Raw genomic sequence first — 25,788 nt, 5'->3', positions numbered from 1 at the left:
GAGATTCATTCAGACTCATGGATGACCCTATACTATAGTATTTTGAAGGTATATACCTTATTTCAAAGCTGGCAAGGTCTATCTTAGTCATTACTCACCTCCACTCTATATGAGTTTGTCTAGTGTAGTGCCTGTAATTGTCGAGTGAATTCTACACATGAGAACTTTGAGAAGTGAGTCATCCATAAATAATCTGTTTAATGTGACTCTGAATCTAGAGTCATGCAAAAGGCATAGATGTGTGAGAGAGCCCTTATGTTCAAGGTATTTATAGTCAATTGAAAGGGTAGCTTTATATATGTGAAAAATAACTGATTATAAGTGACAAAGATGGATGAGGGGTGCAAAAGTTAGATGCCAAGAAGAGGTAACTGTAGACTGGGATGGTGAAGAAGTTGAAGAGTAGAATTTTTAGGCTGGAATGTAATTCAGTATGTAAGGGGAGTAAAGAGGTTGTCAAGGGAGGAATGACATGAATCATTTCATGGACTTGAGAAAGCTCGAGGCCTGTCTGCTGAAGAGGGAACATGCCTGGAGTATGCTGTAGTTTACGTATAAAATGGGTTGTCCTGTAAGGCTAGAAGTTTATTTGAGGACACAGGGACAGCGTTTGCAGGACCGGGGTGGAGGCAGGGATAATGATTCCCAGAGTCTGTGGTGTATTTTGGGTCTGTGGGGGAAAAACACTGTATCTTGGGTTCTGCTCTCAGTGTCTCTTGTTTTCTCAGGATATGGGCTAGGCAAAGAAACTAAGAGAACTGTGTATTTTTTCAATTTTAGACCATAGACTGAAGACACAAAAAGAACCTTTTCAGTTGATCAGATCTATGGGTTCAAAGTAGAATGTAGTGAGGTGGATGAGCTAGAATGTGTTACAGAGAGTGAAATAAATCAGAAAGAGAAAAACAAGTGTCATGTATTAGCCCATATAAATGGAATCGAGAAAAATGGTACTGATGAACGTATGTGAAGGGCAGGAATAGAGTTGCAGACATGGAGAATGGACTGGTGGGCACTGGGGCAACACAGGGTGGTACAAATTGAGAGAGTAACATTGACATATATGTACTGTTATGTGTAACATAAGTAGCTGGCAGGAAGCAGCTGTATGTAGCACAGGGAGCTCAGCTTCAGTGCTCTGTGATGAAGCAGATGGGTGGGATGGGGGATGGGGTAGGAAGGAGGCTTAAGAGGGAGGGGATATATGTATACTTATAGCTGATTCACATTGTCATAAACAGCAGAAGCTAACACAACATTGTAAAGCAGTTATCCTCCAATTAAAAATAAATTTAAAAATAAAAGTCTTAAAAGTAATAAAAAGCCAGCTTTTCCTTGCTCTGTCCTTTCTGCAAGTCATTCTCAAAAATCTGTGTTGATGATTCGGAAAAAACTGGTTGATGGTTCGGAACCCTGGACATCTCTGTCTTCCATGCCCTTAAGTTTAAGCATGACTTTCCTTAGTCCTCTGCTATGTCTGAAGAGTCACCACCATTCAAACACAATGAGTAGTGAAGGGGGTTAACAGGAGCTGCCCCTGTTGTTTGTGTCCCGCCTCTGCTCTTCTTCTTTATCCTGGCTTCTTGGTACTTCTGTGCAGCGTATCACCTCTCACTGAATTGGAGGCTTTGGACCACCGAGATCAGGAAGTGCAGTCAGGAAAGATGTATATTTAAGTACTTTTCTTTATGCCAGGTTCTGTGTCAGATACTAAGATTGATGCAAAATGTAAACCAGTTCATGCCCTTTGTGATTTTTTTCATGTTTTCTTGAAAATTCTGATGTTCTGTTTTAGTATTTGAAAACAACTACTTAAAATTATCATAAAGACCTTCACTTTTAAGTCAAACTCATTAGTTACATTAGTTGTTTTTTTTAATTAGCATGTGCAAGTAATTATAGAGCTTGTGTTTTCTTTGAAAAGGTAGTTGTGTTCATTTTACTTATACATTACAGACTGTCTCAGCTGCTGCCAAAAACGGTACATCATCGAACAAAAACAAAGAAGATGAAGATATAGCTAAAGGTAAAGAATCAAGCACATGTAGTTTAGTATTGCTGATCTTTGCAGAATGATTTATTGGAATAAAAATTAAAATAAAACTGAGTTTACTTGTAGTATTTTACCTCAAATCTAAAAATCAGTGGAGTCTGAAAACGTAAGAGAAACAACTGACATGATATAAGGTTAATTGAATTCATAATCCTTGCAAGTATTGGTTTTTAGTGTCCTACCTTTGAAGAGATTACATTTCACCTTTTCTTTAATGCCAAAGTTATGAGTCAAGCACAGAAATATGTTCATGACTTGTTCTATATGGAAAGCTACCCATATTATAATGTCACAATCTGTTTGCTGTAAAAATAATAGCTGCTGTATATGACAGACTGTGATATTAAGGAATGAGCAAAAACTTTATTTTCAAAAATGTCATAGTTGTCTGCCCTGTCCCCTTTTGCCCCCACCCCCAGCCTACAAAAGCTAATTGTTTAGTATTTAACTGGACAAATAACATTCACTTGATTTATTCTTATTAAATAGTATATTATGTAATATTTCTTTTTAAACTCTTAAAAAATCAGAGTTAATACTGTCTGTCTTGTTTTTTGCATTTTAATTTTTCAAACTAGCTATTGAATTATCATTGCAAGAGCAGAAGCAGCAGCACACAGAAACAAAATCCTTATATCCATCTGCAGAAATTCAGTCAAATAATAAAGTTGCAAGGAAAGTGAGAGCTTTATATGATTTTGAAGCTGTTGAGGACAATGAACTCACTTTTAAACATGGTGAAATTATTATTGTTTTGGATGACAGGTATGTTTTAAATGTTTCTGGAATATTTTGAAGTTATTCAGTATCATATCCTTAATTTAGAATGCTGAATATTCAGCTTTTGACTTTGGTGTATTTAAATCATACTAGAACCTTTTCTGCCTTAATTATTTCTTTCTAAAATTAGGGTAGTTTGAGTTTCTTACTCTTTCATTAAATTTGGTAATAAAGTGTTCTTTGTATCTTGGGTTAAAAATGTATTGAATAATATTGTTTATTATCACAATTGAGACGCAGAAATATTCAGTCATTTGGATGTATTTACATTGAGAATTGTATATACCAAAATTACTGGCAAAAAAAAAAAAACAACTTTAGGAAGAAATATAGCAGTAATACCTTTGATCAGCTCAGCTAAAAACTATGCTCAGCTCCTCCCCAGTTGTTAATCTGCTACTGCCTCTCCCTCACAATTTCTCTATCACTTATACTTGTAATAAAGAATAGATTTGTCTTTACTGAGACTAATTCTACTTTAGTTTGCTTTTAAAAGAAATTGATGAAATTTAGCAAGAGTGAGACCTAACAACTCGTTACTAACAGATTGCAAATGTATTTGGTATCCATTATAAATAACTTAGTAAGGATACATTAGTGTATTTTTAAATGGGTAGAAACCCAAAATGGTTTTACTTTGCTGCAGTAAATATTTATTGGGAAAATACTATATGAATATGCTGTGTTTATTTATAATAAAGAATGAGGAAATAGTTCTTTTCTTCATAAAACCTAGAATAAAGGAAGGGAGTTAAGATTACTTTACAAGTAAATATGTGGTATGGAGATTGTGAATGCCATAAAAGGTAATGTTGGGGTCCAGAAAAAAGCGGAGTCACACCTGGTACACACCTCTAGGAAAAAAGGCTTATCCAGTGGGTTCACTTTGGGTGAACTTTGATCTTACAGAACAGGAAAATGAAGGTCTCTTACACAGTCAAGATAACATTATGTTTACTTAGAAAATAATCATTTTTTTTTTCTTAAAGAGTCTTTTTTGTTTTTCTTTTTTAAATAATCATGTGGACCAGAGCACATGATCCCTGAAGGAGAATAAATAGATGTGAAGGTGAAGGGTTAATATGGGGTCTGAATGCTGACAGTCTGAAATGTCAGGCTTCTGGGTGTAAAATGTTTATAGAAGAACTTAAGTTTACACTTCTGATACTTTTATACAAGCATAAAATGAAGGACATTTATAAAATAAATGTAAGAAAAACTACAAAATGAGCATTATTTTTATGTAATGAGAAAATTTTCCAGTGTAAGTTACTGCTCACAAGGTAAATAACAGTACTGATCAGTGGCACAGCTGCTTCCTCATTTTCTTCAGCAAGTCTGTTCTGCTCACTGCTCTGATAACTCAGTTTTCTTCCGATTGTTTCTTATGTGGTTGTCGTGACTCCTGCATACATACCATATCCCTTGATGTCATTTGATGTTCATGTGGCATTATGTTATCTGTATGGTCTGCAGGCTTGCAGTATGTAAAGGGTTACGTCATTGTGAAGCCATGTGTCTTTTCGTTGATGTCTAGTTAAAGCACAAATCCATTAAATAACTTAGACTCATATGAAACTATTTTCAGTTAAGGCTTATCCTTGCAAAAGAGAATGTTTTTTTCTGTTGTAAACTACTAAGAGAATTCAACATGAATATGATGGAATATGTAGGTTGATTAAATGTCATTTTGATGTTGCTGCTGCTGCTGCTGCTGCTGCTAAGTCACTTCAGTCGTGTCCGACTCTGTGCGACCCCATAGACGGCAGCCCACCAGGCTCCCCCGTCCCTGGGATTCTCCAGGCAAGAACACTGGAGTGGGTTGCCATTTCCTTCTCCACATTTTGATGTTAGGAAACCCCAATCTTAAAACTGCCATAGATGTGCTCATCAACACACATAAGTAAAATGATCTCATTCTAGGAGATTGGTTATTACTGGCAAGATTTTAAACACAAATGCACACTTGGGTACTAAAGTTAAATGGCCGTCTTGCATTAAAAAAGAGGTCATCTGGATGATCCAGAATATGACTATATCCATTGTTTTTATATTCTGTTGAAATTAAAAGTACAAAATTTAAAACTTCACATATAGAACTTTAAGTCCCTTGAAAATATATCATTCTCAGACTTCAGTTTAAGAAATACTCAGCTGATAGACAGGTGCAGATTCCTTATTAACAGAGTATACCAAAAAATGTCATTCTTAGTGCTCCCAAATATTATAAAGGATCTAGAAATAAATAGGAGAAGGCAATGGCAGCCCACTCCAGTACTCTTGCCTGGAAAATCCCATGGATGGAGTCGGACACGACTGAGCGACTTCACTTTCACTTTTCACTTTCATGCACTGGAGAAGGAAATGGCAACCCACTCGTGTTCTTGCTTGGAGAATCCCAGGGACGGCGGAGCCTGGTAGGCTGCCATCTCTGGGGTCGCGCAGAGTCGGACACGACTGACGTGACTTAGCAGCAGCAGGAATAAATAAACCTAACAAAGACACTTAAGGACTTCATGGAAAAAAATTATAAATCCTTTGAAAGATATAAAATAATATATATATTTATATATCTATAAATGGAGTGAGATGTCATTTATGCTGAAGAAACCTTAATATTGTAAAGATTACTTTTTCTAATATTAATACATAAACAGTTCATTCTGTCATTAACAGCTCAATAAGACTTTTTTCCAGAGAACTTGGAAACATTTTTATTTTGACATTAATATGGAAATATGAAGGTCTACAATAACACAGAGAAGGTACTTTTCCTGTCATGTATCAAGGCATATTAAGAGGTTATAATAAATATAGTCTATTGCAACAGGATGGAATCCAGAAATAAGCTTATGAACAGATAGCAGCTTGCTGTTTGAAAGATAGACTATCATAAATCAGTAGGAAAAATGATGTACTATTAAATAGATTTTGCTGGGATGAATTGACTTTCTATGCAGTATAAATAAAATTTGATTCAGCTTCACACAGTACATAAAATTTCATTCCAAATAAAGACCTAAATGTGGAAGAGTGCTGTAAAGGAAAATGTGAAACTATTAGGCAAATATAAAGGAGAATAGATTGAGGAATTCAAGGTATTTGCATAATACAGACAAACAAATGCTCTTCAGATATGTACAGAACTCCTACATATTCATGAAAAGAGACGAATGACCCAGTGGAAAAAGAAAAATGGACAGAAGATATGAACAAGCAGTCTAGGGAAGAGCCAGTCTGGATGCTCAGAAGTGCAAATGGGCACAGCAGTAAGAGATGATTTCTCCTGTGCAATCCAAGTGCTGCCTGGACAGTTAATACATGGGAGCAAAAATGACATTCTCACATGCTGCTGAGGGAAAGGAGGTTGGTGAATTGCCACAGCCACTTCAGGGAACATTTGACAGCATTAGTGAAATGGAAAATGCTTAGGTTCTGTGGCCCAGCAAGCCTGTCTCTGTGCACATGCCTAGAGAATTGTTGCATGTGTGCCCTAAAATCTAGAATCATTATTACCCCAGCCTTTATAAGGGTGAGAGAAAAGACTGGAAATAACCTAAATGTCTGCCTGCATGGGGATGAGTACATCAGATATGCCATATCTGTGTGATGGATCTTTAAAAGGGATTAATAAAATCTGAAAGAATTAACCTATAAAATTTAAAAGATATATAATGATTAACATTTATGTTAGGTTGGCGCGAACGTAATTGTGGTTTTGGACCATCAATTTTAAATCATTATAGCTAAGCTCGAACATATCTTCATTAATCAAAATAGGAACCTTTTCAATCAACACATTTTTGCCAACAAGAAATAAGTTTACTTATTCCTGTAGTATAAAAATCTGTGCTCCAGATCAATCCTAAAGGGTTCTACTCTACAGCATTGTGTCTAGGATTATGGTCTGTACTGTGCACTTAAAATTTGCTGTGAAGGGAGATCTTACATTGTGTTATCACCAAAAATTAATAAATAGAGATGGGTGGAGAAAGTTTTAGGAGGTAATGGATATATTTATTGTATAACCTGTGGTGATGATGTTCAGATGCATACTAATTTGCAAATCCATCAAGTTGTACGGTAAATAGGTACAGCTCTTTGTATGTAAAAACTTTAAGAAAGTGGTTTCGAAAAATTAAAAAAAAAAAAATCCGTTCTTCGGGATTTGACTCTTGGAAAGCATTTTCTGCCTCAGGCTGGTTTGTGGAATCATTTTCCCTGCAAAAAGTTGTTGAGATGCTCAAAGAAGTAGTCAGTTGGTGAGAGGTCAGGTGAATATGGCGAATGAGGTAAAATTTTGTAGCCTAATTTGTTCAACTTCTGAAGCATTGGTTGTGCAATATGTGGTCAGGCATTGTCGTGGAGAAGATTTGGGCCCTTTCTGTTGACCAAAGATGGCTGTAAACATTGCAGTTTTCAGTGCATCTCATCGATTTGCTTAGCATACTTCTCAGATCAATGGTTTCACCAGGGTTCAGAAAGCTGTAGTGGATCACAGTGGCAGCAGACTACCAAACAGTGACTGTGACCTTTCTTGGTGCAAGTCTGGCTTTGGGAAGTGCTTTGGACCTTCTTAGCAGTCCAACCACTGAGCTAGTCGTCACCAGTGGTCTTATAAAATCTACTTTTCATTGCATGTCACGATGTGATCAAGAAATGGTTTGTTGTTGTGGCGTAGAATAAGAGAAGATGATACTTCATAATGACGATTTATTTGATTTGTGGTCGGCTCATGAGGCACCCACTTACCGAGGTTTTTCACCTTTCCAATTGGCTTCAAATGCCAAATGACCGACCATAGCACGATCGACGTTGAGTTCTTTGGTGACTTCTAGTGGTTGTAAGAGGATCAGCTTTGATGATGTTGTTACCTTCCGATGGCTGGCCACTGTGCTCCTCCTCTTCAAAGCTCTTGTCTCCTTTGCAGAACTTGAACCACTTGAACCACTGCACTGTCCATTCATTAGCAGTTCCTGGGCCAAATGTGTTGTTGATGTTGTGAGTTGTCCTTGCTGCTTTACTTTTGAACTCAAATAAGAAAACCACTCCAATTTGCTTTTTTGTCTAACATCATTTCCCTAGTCTAAAATAAATATAAACAAGTAATAAGTCATTAGCAAAAAAATATAAAGCAAGAAATGTGCATTAAAATGGTGTATAACATAACCATATTTATTTAAGAACACTCCAATATCAAATGGCAAAGTTCAACAATGCAAAACTGCAATTACTTTTGTACCAACTTAATATCTATAGAGTTGGCTATACATATCTATATATATCTATATCTGTATGCTCTATAGATAAATATAGAGTTTATAGATATAGTGAATGAATAACAAATATATCTGAAGGGAGGTGACGTATCAACTTGGTGGTGGTATGAAGGATGGATGTGAGTTTGGGATTTGGAGGTGTTGATAAAGGAAACTTCAGTGTTATCTGTAATGTTTTGTTTTGTTTTTTTTAAAGTACAGAATCAAATATGACCAGTTGTTGATAGGTTCTGAATTTAAGTATGAGAATATAGATGTTTATTTTATTTGTACTTTTTTATATCTCTTATTAAGTTTACTTCCCTGGTGGCTCAGATGGTAAAGAATCTGCCTGCAATGCAGGAGACCCAGGTTCTTTCCCTAGGTTGGGAAGATCCTCTGGAGAAGTCATGGCTACCCACTCCAGTACTCTTGCCTGGAGAATTCCATGGACAGAGGAGCCTGAAGGGCTATAGTCCATGGGGCCACAAAGAGTAGGACATGACTGAGCAACTAACACACAAGTTTAAGAAGAACTACTTTTAAATATAGTGGGATTTGAACTAGTATTTTCAAAGTAGACTAAATTTAATTTTTATTTTAATTACTCTTGACACTAATGAAATATAGAGTAACAAATGGCATTTTTGTACTGTATTTTCAGTGATGCTAATTGGTGGAAAGGAGAAAATCACAGAGGAATTGGACTCTTCCCATCTAATTTTGTAACATGTAATTTAAACATAGAATCAGAGGCAGGTAAGTTAAATCTATGGAAAGGTTAAATCTATTGAAGTTTTCTGTTTGAATTTTATGATTTGGTTTGAAGTATAAAGTAGATTGGCATTTAATTCTTATTTTCAATAATTTATTCATGGATAATACAGTTTAACCTACTTCTTCCCAAATTAAGGGGTTAACTTATCCCAGGTCAATTCCAAATTAGAGTTATTTCCTTATCATTATATTTTAAATCCTTTGAGAGTTAATGTGCATAGGTACATATAAGGCATAAAGTAAGCTATGCTTGACCATGTAAATATTTACATCAGTTTAATTATGGTTTAAGAGGCTATTTGCATTTGTCTAGTACAAAAAATGTTTTATTCATCATTGAAGCGCAGTATCAAAGCAGGCAGGTTGGGGGATCCATTGACAAGTGCTGAGTGTGATTACAGGGGTTAGGAGTACTCCTAAATTGTAGATTTTTCCTTACATTGATTTGGTCCCGGGGAACTCAGAACAATAACAAAGTAATGTAATCAAGACAGTAGGTTCCTAGTTCACATCTTCTGAACTTCCCTCAGTTTTGCAGCCACAGACAGTTCTACACAGCTGCTGCCAACCATGCCAAGAAAGCGTCCATTTGTTAGGCAGGCAGGGAGTTGGGGGGTAGGGTGGTGGTGCTGAGTGTGCAGAACAACTGGTAATAATACTAATGATGGTGAGGGTCAAAAATAAAATTGCTCAGTGGTGTTTAAGCACTCGTTTATCAGCTGTTGTGCAAAGTCCTTTGCTTGCACTATTTCATTTAATCTTCTTAAGTCTGTGAAATAGGTACTTTTGCTATCCCATTTTATAGATAAGAAAACTGAGGCTGAGGTTATTTGGCTAGTAGGTGGTAGAGCCAGGATTCTAAAGTCGGGTACTCTGCCATTAGAATGTACTTGTACTGACATAGCTGCTGAACATACTGCTTCTAATCTTTATCGTTCTAGAGAACTTAAATTGAAAGCTGTACAGCGTGTGTAGCATCATCTTTGTGTAGACTGAATGATGCATTCAGTTAAAATTGAGAGAGATGAATACTGAGTACTCTGCCACTCAATACTTCTTTTGCCTCCATTCTGACTCTTAAGTTGATATGAACATTGGAGACACTAGGTTTAATAGCTTGATAGACCATGCTCAGGGAATGCCGTAGAATTCACTATAGGCTGGAGAAATTGAGCTTCTATTTTTAAAAGTAAAAAATACCCTGGATTTTCAGTAAATCCTCGTGTTATGCTAAGCTCTGCTTCTTAGGGCATACTTGAAAGTTAACTAAATATTTGAAATAACTGTTGGGACTTAAAACTTCTTTGGTTATATAGTTTTTGATTATAATTTTTTTTAAATTTTATTTTATTTTTAAACTTTACATAATTGTATTAGTTTTGCCAAATATCAAAATGAATCCATACAGGTATACATGTGTTCCCCATCCTGAACCCTCTTTCCTCCTCCCTCCCCATACCATCCCTCTGGGTCGTCCCAGTGCACTAGCCCCAAGTATCCAGTATCGTGCATCGAACCTGGACTGGCAACTCGTTTCTAATTCAAATTTACTTATTAAAATATAGTACATTGTGGCAGTTCTCCAGTGAGCATTTAAATAATTTTCTATATATATGTATATATATTTTTTAAAGTTATTTTTCAACCTTCTCTTTTCTAAGAAAAGTTTTTGTTTTGTGTTACTGTAACTATTATCAGGTTGAAATCAGGTCTCTTTAAATTTTTTTACATGTAGAAAATAATTTTTTATAGCAGGAAAGAGTGTAGTTCATAGATTTAACTCTGAAATTAGCTAATTAGATAATACTCTACTCTCATATATATATTTTCACCTTAGCAATAACACTCAGTTTTAGAAAGGTGCCTGTAATGACAGCTCCCGTTAATATTGCTTACTTGTTCCACTAGAATGTAAGTTATATCAGGGTAAGGATTCCTGTTTGTTTTATTCACTAGTGTATTTTCAATGCCTCGAACAATGCTTATCATATAGTAAGGGCTAAATAGATAGTTGTGGCATGAATCAATGACCATATGTAATAACGTATATTGATTACAAAATGTTATGATTATATTGATTATGAAATGTTGTTATTTAGAGTTTCCTTTTTTTTTCTTATGAATAATCACAGGCTATTTATAAATTAATGACTAAACTACCAAGGTGAATACTGAGGAACTTAAAGTTTACTTTGTTTCCATAGCAGCTGTGGACAAATTGAATATAATTGATGATGAGGAGGAGGAAATTAAGAAATCAGAGCCTGAGCCTGTTTATATAGATGAGGTAGAGTCATTCTTTTGTTTAATGGTTAAACTGTCAAGACTTTTAAAATGTGTTATTCTTGAGAATGCTTGAAAATAAATTTTTATAATCATTGAAATTAAAACTCTTCGTAAGGTGTCCTGTTACTTTTTTAGGATAAGATGGATAGAGCCCTGCAGGTACTGCAGAGTATAGATCCAACAGATTCAAAACCAGATTCTCAAGACCTCTTGGACTTAGAAGGTACTAAGTGAATATTAGGGATTACCTTAATGTCATTTAATGTTTTAGCAATTTATAATGTCTTAAATTTTTTCTGCCTTGGGTTGCTTCCAGAGATTAGAAATCTTTGGTAGGAGGTAGACTAGTGTAGTAAAATAGTAAACATATGACTTGGAAGATGTTACAACCTTCCTATCCTGTTCATTGGGGAAGTCTTTACTTTTCTGTAAGCCCACTCATGAAATTTGCAGTTCAGAGAAGGACAGAATTAGAAATAGCATCATAAAGTAACTGAGCAAAATGTTGGAAATTCTTATTCCTCTTCTAATTCTCTTGTATCAGAATTTTAAAGGTCAAAATTATACATGATCTATGTTTACTTTGTAATGTAGGGGTATTTGATACATGCTGATTTGTCTTTTTACTCTCTAAGAAATTTGAAGCAATTAAAATAGATGTTTTTGTGCCTTTTTAAAAAATCCATTGGGAGAAAAATCTCTGGGATAAATGTTTTAGTTCAGTTCAGTCGCTCAGTTGTGTCTGACTCTTTGCCACCCCATGAACTGCAGCACACCAGGCTTCCCTGTCAATCACCAACTCCTGGAGCTTACTCAGACTCATGTCCATCGAGTCGGTGATGCCATCCAACCATCTCATCCTCTGTTGTCCCCTTCTCCCACCTTCAATCTTGCCCAGCATCAGGGTCTTTCAAATGAGTCAGTTCTTCTCATCAGGTGGCCAAAGTATTGGAGTTGCAGCTTCAAAATCAATCCTTCCAATGAATATTCAGGACTGATTTCCTTTTGGATGGACTGGTTAGATCTCCTTGCAGTCCAAGAGACTCTCAAGAGTCTTCTCCAACACTACAGTTCAAAAGCATCAGTTCTTTGGTGCTCAGCTCTCTTTATAGTCCAACTCTCACATCCATACATGACCACTGGAAAAACCACAGCTTTGACTAGATGGACCTTTGTTGGCAAAGTAATGTCTCTGCTTTTTAATATACTGTCTAGGTTGGTCATAGCTTTTCTTCCAAGGAGCAACCATCTTTTAATTTAATGGCTGCTGTCACCATCTGAAGTGATTTTGGAGTTCCCCAAAATAGTCTTTCACTGTTTCCATTGTTTCACCATCTATTTGCCATGATGTGATTGGACTGGATGCCATGATCTTAGTTTTCTGAATGTTGAGTTTTAAGCCAACTTTTTCACTCTCTTTCATTTTCGTCAAGAGGCTTTTTAGTTCTTCTTTGCTTTCTGCCATGAGGGTGGTGTCATCTGCATATCTGAGGTTATTGATATTTCTCCCAGAAGTCTTGTATAAATGTTATTAAATTTTTCATAGAAGAAAATCTGGTTATGAATATAGAATATTGTGCTACTGTATCAATGTTTACATTTGGAGATATAAAACTGTTATTTTGAAATGGTTTAAATAAATGAAAATTTTTCATATCTAATCTGTATATAATTATTTTATATATTGTGACAAGTTCATTTTATTGTAACTAATAATAGTATTCTAAGTATTTTTAAGGTTTTTGAGATAACTCCAAATTTCAGTCTATAAAGTAGTACTTTGGAAGAACATGGTGGGATTTCTGTTCTGATTTTTACTTTGCCTTGGTCACATGATATTAATATTAGTGCTGAATAGTATTACTGTTGGGTCTATTGCAGTCCTTTCTCTAGCATAACTTAATTCTCTTTATATTTTACATGGTGTTACATATTGGTGCTCTGTTGTTAAAAATTGTTGAAATTGACTTAAACTGGTTTTTTAGTTTCAAGATTTTTAAATATTTTTGTGTTTACAGATATCTGCCAACAGATGGGTCCAATGATAGATGAAAAACTTGAAGAGATTGATAGGTGAGATTCTTCATGCAGGAAATGACAAGTATAGTTTTCTTACATTGACTTGTTTTGGCAGAACTTTAAGCTAGAAAGTTTTTGTGGAACTGTTCAGTCTTTTGAAATTGTTTCTATTTCTAAAAACCCTTACAGACTAATAGAATGGTACTTCTGATTTCGGTAATAGCTTTTTTCATGGCAGTGTATTATATGTAGAATGATGGACTCCTATTTTCATTTTTGTACTTGGGCTGGAGTTGAGGGATAATGAATAATGAAGAGTAAATTTGAACAGAGCACAAAATAGAACAGGAATCATAGGCAAGCACTGTTTTATTATATAATGCAAAGTAGTATTTTTTGAAGTAGTATATAATGAAAAGTATTAAAACTTTACAGTGAAATTTCTTTTTTTACTCTAAATCCGATTTACACACCTTCTCTTCTCATATTTCTTCCTTGTATTTCTGTATTTCTATTGTCCTTTTGATTTCATTATCCCATCGAGTCTTACTCTTCCTTAGAGATAGCAGCCCTGAAGGTCAGACTGTCAGGGTTTTGAGCTTTTAACTTAGTTTTGCCCCTTCTCTTATTCCTCAGAGCTTTATATCTTAAGTCAGAGGGGGCATCCATGGTGAATGGCAGACAAGGAAGAAGGCTTTAGTGTCCCACCATCATCCCTTTCTAATATCTGTTTACTGAACTTGGGTATAAAACAGCATAGGAAGAACAGGAGCTACTTTGCTTCTTATCTGCCTTTACCAGAGAAAAGTAGTAGCAAGGTTTTTTCTAGTCACTGAGGATTATAATCTTTGTTCCCTAGGACTTTTTTTTTTTTTTTTTAAATAAAGTTGTTGTATTTTCTATAGAAATGAAAAGTAAATCCCTGTCTCAGTGAATGAAATTATGGTGTCAATTTCATCATATTTTTTGGTCTTATTTTGGAGAAAGCATGGAGTATCTACTGTTAATTTGTTATTTTGGTTTCAATGCAGGTATGTTAATGGTTAGTGAATAATCAAATGGAAAAGATTAAAAAGAGGGCTTCCCTGGTCGCTCAGTGCTAAAGAACCTGCTTGTTAATGCGCAAGACACAGTTTGATTCCAGGTCTGGGAAGATCCCATGTGCCACGGCACAACTGAGCCTGTGCACCACAACTCCTGAGCCTGTGCTCTAAAGCTAGGGAACTGTAACTGCTGAGCCCACATGCTGCAGCTGCTGAAGCCTGAACCCTCTTGAGCCTGTGCTCAGAAACGAGAGAAGCCGCCATAATGAGGAGCTGGCGCACCGCAGCTAGCCCCCATTCATCACAACTAGAGAAAAGCCTGCCCACATAGTAGCGAGGACCCAGCGCAGCCAATTAAATACATAAATAAAATAATTTTTTTTAAAAGATTAAAAAGAAAATAGTATTATCTTAGGTGTGGCTAGGGCTGCAATTATTATAAACCTTTCTAAAGACTAAAAATAGTTCGTATCTTTTAACTCAGCAATTAAGCAACTCAGTTTAAGTCTGTATCTTAAACTCAGTAAAAAAACTTTACCATCAGAATATTAAATTTTAGCTTTCATTTCTGTCATTGTACAGAATGAAATTTTGTAGCATTTATCCTACTAGGAAATTATATTGGGTAAACATGTAAATTGACTTCAAAGAAAGGTGTAGATAGAGTTATTGAAGAAATATCCATAGCCTGAGCTTAACTGTGTTTCAGGCTGTATTAATGTTCTTTCCTACTGCCTTCCAAAAACCATTTTTTACCACCTATGTCAAAGTGCCTTTTCTACCACCTTTTCACTCTTCCCTTGTGTACCCTTCTTGTTTCTTTCAATTGCCTTGATTTACACTGTCCCACTGACCTGACTTGGTCTTCCTTTTTTGCTTGACCTTTCCATCTTTCCTGGGATACCAGCTTAAGTCCCGGCTTCTCCATAAAGCCTTGATAATCACATTAATTCCCTCCTCTAAACTCTTCGGTCCCCTGCCTATTTCACTGAACTTTGCATTCCGTTATGTGCTATCTTATATCATTTGCTATTTTTCAGGCCTTGTCTTCCTAACAGACTACAGTCTTTCTGAAGGAGAGAATGATACTTTTGCCTAATTTCTCTATCCCAGGATAGTGTCAGGCACAGTTTAGTAAAAATTTGTTAGCTGCTTTGGGATTGTGTCTCAAATCCTTGAAGATGATCTCAAGTGTGCATTCAACCTGCCCTTCAGTGTTCTTCTGGTGTTTCATTAGTATAATACTGGCTTATATGGACTCTGGTTCTTAGAGCCTATGGTTCTTAGAGCCTGTGGTTCCTAGTGACACATCTGTTAGCATGGACGCTCATTTCTGAAACTTCCAGTGCAATTTACAACCAATATTTCTGAAGTAGAGTTCAGCCTTCTTGTTACAGTCACACATGCAAGAGAGCAAACAGCACTTTTTGTTTCAGACATAACAGTCTCTGATAGAGGAAAGGTGATAAGTCCTGGTAGGACTCAGTCCAGGTCATATATTGGGTAGACCTATGTCTGGCTGCTTGCTTTGCTTCTTGTCTCTTGAGTCTCTCTGTGTATATATTTTAAAAGCTACATTAATAAACAGATTTGTGGGTGCTTTAGGCCAGATTAAGTGGCCATTTCACTTTTATGAACTTTACAACAACTCCCTTGTTGTACAGGGAGTTCTTTATTACCCCAGAATGATAGCAGAACTGTACCAAGTTGAAAGGACTGGCTTTGCAATTTCCTGGGCAGATTTGAAGATGCAAACTTGAAAATATTATTTTGACCTATATTCACTCACTTTCAAAATAAACCAATGAACAAGCTGTAGAGACTAGTTTATGTATACATTTTTTAAATTTGCATTTTCAAAGATAATTATTAATTTTTTTTAGTTGAGCCTTTCATGGTATAAGCAAATAAAAATGTGTCATTTTGTTTGTGAATGTGCTTATATCTCAGTCATATTGTATCTCACACCTGGCTCTGGGCCTTGCCTGAGTACTTTCTTTTTCTACTAAGATTTTTAATTAAGACTTGGACTCTTCCTAAATTCAAAAATTACTTGTTTGAAATTGAATTTTTAACAGAAACCTGTAACATAAGAAAAAAAATTCTCCTAGCACCAAAATTATAAATTGGTTGCATTTTATGAGTTGTGGAAAGGAATTGCCCTAGTATTATGAAGTTATATCAGCCTAGTCATTACATGAAATAAATAATTCCTCCTCCTGTTTTCCCTGTTTGAATATTCTTTCATAGTAGAATTTTTAAAATATGAATAGAAAATGTAAATTTTAAAAAATAATTTATGTTGCCAAGTGAAAAATGAAGTTGCTCAGTCATGTCCGACTCTGCAACTCCAGGACTGTTGCTTACCAGGCTCCTCAGGTGACAGTCCATGGAGTTTTTCAGGCAAGAGTACTGGAGTGGGTTGCCATTTCTTTCTCCAGGGGATCTTCCCGACCCAGGGATTGAACCCGGGTCTCCCGCATTGTAGGCAGACGCTTTACCATCTGAGCCACAGGGAAGCCCTTCTTTTTAGTAGTCTCGTATGCTGCTAAAAATATGCTTAAATGCTTAAAAACTTTGAAAAGTATTAAAGAGCTTTTCTTCTATATCAGGAAGCATTCAGAATTGTCTGAATTGAATGTAAAAGTCTTAGAAGCTCTGGAACTTTATAATAAGTTGATGAATGAAGCGCCAGTATATGCAGTCTATTCAAAGATCCACCATCCAGCACATTACCCAACTTCATCAGCTGGAGTTCCAATTCAGGTGAGCATATCTTTTGAGAACATTTTTCAAAATTTAGAAAAAGTTTTAAATTAAAAACAAGCATAGTATTAAAATTTCTATGGTGCATGAATAACATTATAAAATCCATCTTCATCAGAAAAATGTTGGATAAACAGTTAAGTGTTCACCAGGACAATTAGACACTCATATTTCACAGATATATTTTAGTTCATTTATAACATAATTAAGAGACCATTAAATATATGAGTGGAGTTCTGTTCTTCATAAGGTTTTGTAAGTATAAATCCTTTAATTTAGGACATTCCTGGCATGTCAGGAGTCTTCCAGATGTGGTACTGATGCTGTTCCTGTTGCTCAGCAAGCAAAATCTAACATTTATTTTAAATTTCTGTTAAGATTTCTTTAACTTCTATGATGATTAAAAAGGCCTAAAGAACGTATTTTGTTCTCAGATCATGCTTTGTATTTTCTCAGATGTATGGCTTACACTGTTAAAAATCCACACATGATGAGAATATGATGCAGATCTATACATACAGGTTCCATGAGCCTTTCATGAACATCTTTTCCAGGGCTTTTTACACCTTTTCTGTGCTTCCCAGCTGAAGTGAATATTTATATTTGTCAGTATCCGGTATTCTAAAGCCTTTTTCAAATTTCAGCCAGTTAGCAGTTGAATTCAGAATGAGCTTGGATGAACAAATTTCATGTTAATGTATGAAAACTGGTATGTAAAGGAGTGTGTGAAGGAGACACCAAGGAGAAACAGAATGTGGATGCATAATCTAGGTACTTGACACAACATACTTGTTAAGTAAAAAAAGAATAGTTACTATGGTAACTGTCACATCAGACAAGATGCATTTATCAAATATGCTGTTCCCTGAACTTCTGAAAATGATGAGAGTCATTACATGTGAGGGTAGAAAGGACTTCTAGGTGCAAAAGACAGCTGGAGTTTATTCAATATTGCTTCTGTTTATCTGCTGCTGCTGTGGACATGAAACAAAACAAAATGCGCCATTGTGTTATAGGACTAGATGTTGGATTTACTGCTTTGTGTGTCTGAAAAGGGTCCTTCCTGTGTCCTTCCTGTGTCAGTTTATGTTTAGTTGCATACTGTTTACAATCCGTGTTTCACTAAGCACAACTTATTTCCTTTAAAAAGTTAGCATTCTGTCTAGTTTGATTCGTCATAGGATGTTATCTGTATTATTCGTGCATAATAACATTTGAAATATTTAAAGTTCCTATTCTAATTTGAAAAAGAAAAGTTCATACTAGAAAAAGTTAGAGTAACACACCATTAGCTGCATCTGTGAAGGCCATTCAGGAATCCTAACGTGCAGAAGAGGTCCACTCCCACCATCTAAGCCTGTTGTCAATGGGCTGTGTGTGTCTGCTAAGGAGGTAGTATGATTTTTTTTTTCCTTTTTAAAGTTTTGGCTGCACTGCACATCTTAGTTCCCAACCAAGGATCAGACCCATGCCTTCAGCAATGAAAATATGGAGTCCTAACCACTGGAAAGAAAGTGAAAGTCGCTCAGTCATGTCCAACTCTTTACAACCCCATGGACTATACAGTCCATGGAATTCTTCAGGCCAGAATACTGGAGTGGGTAACTTTTCCCTTCTCCAGGGGATCTTCCCAACCCAGGGATCGAACCCAGGTCTCCCACGCTGCAGGTGGATTCTTTACCAGCTGAGCCACCAGGGAAGCCCAAGAATACTGGAGTGGGTAGTCTATCCCATCTCCAGAAGATCTTCCTGACCCAGGAATTGGACTGGGGTCTCCTGCATTGCAGGCAGATTCTTTACTAACTGGGCTCTCAGGGAAGCCCCCTAACCATTGGACTGCCAGGGAATTCCCATGATTATAGTTGTCAATGTAGTAGTTGATTTGGCATTTCCAGAATTCTGTATTTTCATGTTATTGGTCTTTGCTTTAAAAATAGCTTAGTTTAAAATTGGAGTGATGATAGTTACTAAATGATACTTGTTAAACATGCAGTTATTTTGAATGTTGTATTTTGTAAGCAGGTTGTAGAGCCTGTCCTGAAAGAGATGTTACCCTGGAAATTAAGTAGGGCACACATACATATAAATATCCAAAGAGACATAGACCATGTTGCTAGTTCTTGAGGGCACATCTCCTTTACCCAGAATTCTTCTCTCCTTTTGTCCTATCTGTCCTGCAGGAAGGATGAAGGAGGCATTGCCAGAGAGGGCCTGCACCCTGCCTTGATACCACTTATCCTTCAACTTATTCTTTTAAGTTTCATTCTTAAGAAGTTGAATAAGGCACCCTGAGATAGGGGTGAAGGTCATCTCTCTCACGGTGACTTGAAGTGATACTGTGCTGACTTCAAGGGAGTATATAGTCTTCTGTGGCTTGACAGCAAGACATGTTACCTAGTAATAGACAGCCTAGGTGAATTCCAACCTGTTGCTTAAAAATACACCACCTCCCTTCCTTTCATCCCACTGCAAAATAAAAGAATGAGCAAGTAAATCATAAACTTCCATGGATTTGGCACTGTGATGTGGAAGCGCTCCACATTTTATACCAGTGTGGACAGATTGGTGAAATCAGATTGCTCTCCAAAGAACTATAACATTTTATTTCATTTAAGTCTTTTAAAGTTTTAATGTATTGCTAGGCAGTAGTTTGGGAAATCTGAGTCAACCTTTTCTCCTTGGTTAACAGACATACCCAGTTCAACCACATGGTGGAAACTATATGGGTCAAAGTATTCACCAAGTCACTGTTGCCCAAAGCTACAGCCTAGGACCAGATCAGATTGGTCCACTGAGATCTCTGCCTCCAACTGTGAATTCCTCAGTGACAACACAGCCTGCTCAAACTCCGTACTTAAGGTAAGTTTTGGGGAGCTATGTTAATTTTGTAATTACATACATTAAATTTTCACAGATGTTCAGAATGAGAGTAATTAGACCCTTTTCTTTATAATAATAGTGCCCTCTTTTGCTGTTGAGATGAAGTTATAGAAGTGCTCATTCAAGATCCCATGAAATAGGAATGCTGCTGTCTTAGCTTTGCTACCCATACTGAGATGGTGCCCAGACCTGGATTATAGTCTGGGTCCCTGGGAAAAAAATACAGCTAACTTGGAGAAGAAAATGGCAAGCCACTCCAGTACTCTTGCCTGGAAAATCCCACGGACAGAGGAGGCTGGTAATCTACAGTCCATGGGGCCACAAAGAGTCAGACATGACTGAGTGACTTCACTTTCACTTTCACTTCCCTTATAGAAGCCAAGCCAATGATATACTTAGCACGGTGCTATAATTAGTAGTCTCAGTGAAGACGGAAGTGGCAACCCACTCCAGTATTCCTGCCTGGGAAATCCCATGGACAGAGGAGCCTGGCGGGCCCATAGGGTCGCAAAAGAGGCGACATGACTGAGTGACTGAACGACAACAACAAAGTAGTCTCAGACATATTTTAGGAGTGTGTATTCCTAAAAAGCAAAAACCTTTGCCGCTTGACTCTTAAAAGAAGTATGTTTCAGCTGTGGAATTTGTCGTCTGATTTTTTTATATTCTTCACTTCTATTCTGAAAACCATGTTTGAATCTTGCCTTCTGTTAACTTTGCTTAACACAAAATGTCTGTTTAGTAGTCATATGTAATGATCTCGAAAATCTCTTCCCACTCTTAAATTCCATGAGTATAAATTTTAGATATTATCTGGTCATTAAATAAATCTGTTCATACTGGTATTTAACTCAGTTAAAATGTAAAAATTTTGTTATCCTGGGTGACATTAGGAATTACAGAGAGAAAAACTATAGAGGAGTATAGACATTAATCCTCCTGTATTGAAGCAGTATATTTGGTGCAATTAAAAATTATAGCCACTGGGGAAGCCCCCTTTAAAAGTTACATTATGTTGGGACTTCATTGTGGTCCAGTGGTTGAGAATCCGCCTTCCAATGCAGGTGACATGAGTTCGATTCCTGGTTGCGGAACTAAGATCCCACATGCCGCGGGGCAGCTTAGCCCGTGTGCCACAACTAAGGCTTGATGCAGCCAAAAAAGTAAATAAATAATAAATAAAATAAAAGCTACACTATAGTAATATAGGAACAAATAGGTGTACCTGCAGTTTGGTGTGATTTTCAACTTAGTAGGAATTTGGGATTTTTTTGTTTTGTTTTTGCAGAGTGTTAATATAGTCTGTTGAGGGTAGATTCAGGTCCTGTGTGGATTCCACATTCTCCCTGCTTGTGTTATTTTTATGTAGGCATTCAGGTTAAGCTACCAGGGGCAGCTTGGAAAGGGCGCTACCAGAGGACAGTGTGAAGAGTGGGTAAGGAAACACGGTCTCCGCTGTGCTGACTGAGAGAAGGGGACAGTGGAAGACGGGCCAAAGGGTACTTGGGCTGGGGTTCTGCTCTCAGCACAGCTGGTCAAGAACACCAGGGGCAGAAACAACCTGCATCTCTCAGAAGATTTCCAAATGTTTTCCATGAGAGATTTTGGGGAAAACAAAATTAGATAGGCCTTACAATCCTATATTTTATTTTACTTGGAGTACTTCCTTCTTCCCAAATATGAAAATTACATTAACAGTGTTGGATAGCTGGAGTGGTTAAATCATAATCAGAATAGTAGAGCTATATAAACTTAGAAATATGGAAAAGACATTTTTATTTTGTCACAGCGATTGATCTCCAACCGTAACCCAGACAATGCAAAGTAAATATGGTTTTCTTTTTAAAATTTTGTTTGCAGCACTGGACAAGACACTATTTCCAGTCCTACTTACATGAACCAGAACTCTAACCTTCAATCAGCTCCTGGTGCAGCTGCTTACACACAGCAGATGGGGATGTCTGTGGATATGTCATCTTACCAGAACGCTACTTCCAACTTGCCGCAGTTGGCAGGCTTTCCGGTGGCAGTTCCAGCTCATTCAGTTGCACAGCAGCAAACAAATTACCATCAACAGCAGCCTCTCCTTTAAAATCAAACCAAACATTTTCTTGAAAGCCTTCATAAGTGTACTACTCAACCCTTGTGATTATAATCTGAAAATACTAAAAGAAGGAAAAAAAAATTTTCTCAACTGAAAAGACCCATGAATAAATAAAGCACAAAAACCTGTCTTTCTTTTTATGCTATAAAAAGTTCTTTTCAAGTTCCAGCTTGTTTGAAGTCAGACTTTTGATCAGAGGCCGCTTCAAGTTGCTTCCCGTTAGTTTTTTCTTACTTTCAAATCTCTCTACACAAATCTGGACAAACAAACAAATAGCCTTATGACACTAAACAACAAGAGATAGGAGTGTAGGAGTGTATAAGGAAAGCAGCATTTACCCCTAAATTGTCATGGTAATTGGGAAAGCACTGAAACCTTTAAGTACTTTCTGTCTGCTCTTTTTTTTCAGTTTCCCACATACCATTGTTTAAAAAGGCGAACATGTTTTTGTGCAAGCATTTAGCTTCCCTGCGTATTTCCTTTGTTTCCTTAAATTGCAGTTGTGTTTGCAGTACTGTCAGTTTTGCTCTCGGTGATGTGCTGAGTAATAATTAGCATAGAATTGTCTACGGAAGGAAGAGCACTTTGGGAGGAACAGAAATGTTTTCTGTTATTATTAGTGAAGACCATGTAAATGCAGGTGTGTGTTAAAGTGTTTAGCCAGTTCTCCAGTCATGCCAACAGTGGGTTGAGGGATGCCCCATGAAACATTTCCATTCCCTGGGGAAAAAATAGAAAACATTTTTTCCTACAAGGGTCCTTAGCATTTAGAATTGTCACTTAACAACCTTTTCAAGTGGTTTTGGCCAGCATCTAATGAAGATATAAGGTCCATTTGGTTTTTTTTTTTTTTTTTGGTTGGTCGGTTGGTTTTGTTTTTCTGCAGCATGGTGTGCAGAGACACTGCATTTCCTTTTTACAGACTGTGTGAATTTGAGCTATGAGACATTCCTAATAACTTGATGCAGTGTATACCAGGTGTGAATAATGTGTGTTTTTACTGATGTGTTGTTTTTTTAAAAGGTGATTTGAGTACCAATGGTATGCCAGACTGTTGACAATTTTGGCCATTGCTTTCAGAAGTAATCTTGAGCTTGTGGAATAATAACAGGCAGTGGATTTATAGGGAAGCCATCAAGACAGTTTTCCTGAAGCCTATGTTCTAGGTGAGTGTGAGGTGCTAATATATTCCACGTACTTTGGGAGTTAGGTAGTAAACCAATAGGGATTGTTTTCTTTCCTAAGAATTTGCACCACTACTGCATCATCTACCAACCTTTTAGACAGCACAAAATGTGAATACATATGCTTACAGATTCATGGTATTTCAACTGGGAGAAACAATGGATGTAAAGTTAAGTTTTTAAAAATTTAACTAGCAGGAATTCCCTGGCTCTCCAGTGGTTATGACTTGGCCCTGTTACCACTGGGGTCCATATTCAAACTAAGATGCACCAAGCTGCAAAAATAAATAAACTTGCATGGAAGCAAGATTTCTATATTGTTTTTTAAAGAAAGCCCTTAATCTTTCTACTAAGAATCCATTTGAAGATAGTGCTCTGGAAATATTTGTCATTTCTGTATTTATAGAAATTCCATTATAAATATGTTCCTTTTTCAAAGAAACTATATTCTGGGAAAAAACAGTCTTCTATATACTACTTGGTCTACATTTAAAGGGAAAAACAAGCAGAATTTGAAAAACCCAGTTTCTGTCATTGTTTTATTTCAGATATAAGTAACTGGAAAGAAACTTTTAACCTTTGATGTCTGTTTTCTGTTTTTTATCCAGTATTTTCCTTCCATGTGAATTCAGTTATATACTTGTAAGAAATTCTAAAATAGCACCTTACTTTTTTGGAAATGAATCTTCTATAAAGAAAACAAAACAGAAAAAACATTTTCAAAACCTCTTGATAATAATTAACATTTGCATAATATATGAAAAATCTTACATTTTCCTCCCAAACAATATTTAATAGTTATTTTAATGTTTGTGTAAATAATTTATGTATAATTGTGATCTGAGTTGTAAAAGCTTGATTCTGTGTAAGTCTTTGAATTACAATAAATACTGCACACCCACTAATTTGGGTTCTGCCATTTTTAAGTTCAACTAATGTAGTTTTGAAATGATATAACATGAAACATGTATATAGTGTATATTGGCATTTATCTGTGAAATTTTATATATATGGAAGTTTCTTCTCCCTTTTAAATTAAAAATAATTTTATTTTTGCCATACTGTAGCGAATTTTGTGTTACAGGTTGTTGATAGTATAAAAATGTTATTAAATCTGTGTACTGAGATGATATTTTTGGTGTTAATAAGAAAAACAGGGTTATTTTTCTTTCTTTTTCATGATCTTATGGATGTGTTTAAGACCTGTTTATAATTAAATGTTTTCTGCCAAAAGAATTGTCTAACATCAGATTTCTACATTAGTTTCATACTTACTATTTTATATAAAAAATAAAAATAACTTCTACTTTTTCATATGGAAATCTTGGTACATTAGAAAGAATTCCTGACAATTTATAATACAATTTTCACAAATGTAGGAAAAAATCTACCCTAGATCTTAAACTATATTGAGTGAGATATGTTCTTACACTTTGAAAAATACATGCTGTACCAACATTGTCTTGTAATTAGGTAACTTGTTTATAAAATTACTTAAACATTAAATAATTATAATACTTATCAATTAACAATTGATACCTGACTACATAACAGATATCACTGTATATTTTGAAGACAGTTACAAAGTTTCACCGTCCAAATTTTTTTAAAATTGATTTTAGATGTTAAAAATTATGGTTTAGGAATTTTAAAAGAAGGTTCTTAGTAAAAATTGTGCCGAGGCCCCTGACTTCTGGGAGAGGATTTATTGTCATTTTGATGAGAAAGCTGAAGTTATTTTTGTAAGTAATAAATTATAAATACTATAGCACCAATCTGTCATACTTTGTTTCTGTCAAAAGGCATTTTTCTTATTTACTTACATCAGTTTTAGTAAGTAGAGGACTCAGTTCTAGGGATTTGATTTAGTTTCTTTTGAAGATTAAAGATTTATTTTTTAAATAAAGTTCTCCACAGAAGATTGGTTCTAATCTTACCAAGCAAATTAAAATTTGCATTTTGAAAAAACCTTACTGTGTCAAAAAGAGAAATTAGGTTGCTTACATAGAGTAGTGGGATGAATGAAAGTGAAGTCGCTCAGTCGTGTCTGACTCTTTGTGAACCCGTGAATTGTAGCCTACCAGGCTCCTCCATCCGTGGGATTTTCCAGGCAAGAATACTGGAGTGGTTTGCCATTTCTTTCTCCAGGGGATCTTCCCAACCCAGGGATCGAACCTAGGTCTCCCACATTGTAGGCAGACGCTTTACTGTCTGATCCACCACAGAAATTCCCACATGGCTCAGTCGGTAAAGTATCTGCCTGCAATGTGGGAGACCTGGGTTCAGTTTCTGGGTCAGGAAGTTCCTTTTGGGATAAACAGTGTCCTCCCAAAATTCATGCTCCTCTAGAATGTCAGAATGTGAACTCAACTGGAAAAAATCAGCAGATATAATTAGTTAAGGATCTCAAGGTGAGATCACTCTGGATTTAGCATGGGCTCTAAATCCCATGACAGTGCCCTTATGAGAAGAGAAGACACAGAGACACAGCCAGCAAGTTATGAAGATGGAGGCAGAGATGGGAATTAATCTACCACAAGTCAAGGACTGCCTGAGGCCACCAGAACAGGAGGAAGCAAGGACAGATTCTTCCCTAAGAGACTTCAGAAGGAACATGGCCCTTGATTTCAAATTTCTA

General features: G+C 36.2%; 1 protein-coding gene across 3 annotated transcripts in view; it reads left to right on the top strand.

Annotated features, from left to right (window-relative positions):
- Window positions 1–24,921, top strand: part of STAM2 (signal transducing adaptor molecule 2) — a 50,045-nt gene extending 25,124 nt beyond the window's left edge. Inside the window, exons 6-14 of one of the 3 annotated variants that reach the window (XM_005894779.2) lie at window positions 1,957–2,026; window positions 2,632–2,818; window positions 8,756–8,850; window positions 11,076–11,155; window positions 11,290–11,377; window positions 13,173–13,227; window positions 16,829–16,982; window positions 19,672–19,841; window positions 21,723–24,921. In XM_005894779.2, the coding sequence (XP_005894841.1) occupies window positions 1,957–2,026; window positions 2,632–2,818; window positions 8,756–8,850; window positions 11,076–11,155; window positions 11,290–11,377; window positions 13,173–13,227; window positions 16,829–16,982; window positions 19,672–19,841; window positions 21,723–21,954 (1,131 nt within the window). In that variant the 3' untranslated portion in view covers window positions 21,955–24,921. The other 2 variants (XM_005894778.2, XM_070390374.1) reach the window with 2 other exon arrangements.
- Window positions 24,922–25,788: the final 867 nt, after the last annotated feature.

The sequence above is a fragment of the Bos mutus genome, chromosome 2 (genome assembly GCF_027580195.1).
Source record: "Bos mutus isolate GX-2022 chromosome 2, NWIPB_WYAK_1.1, whole genome shotgun sequence".
In the NCBI taxonomy this organism is placed as follows: domain Eukaryota; kingdom Metazoa; phylum Chordata; class Mammalia; order Artiodactyla; family Bovidae; genus Bos; species Bos mutus.
Note: the sequence above shows the minus strand (reverse complement) of the source record. Positions and strands in the feature narration are given on the sequence as shown.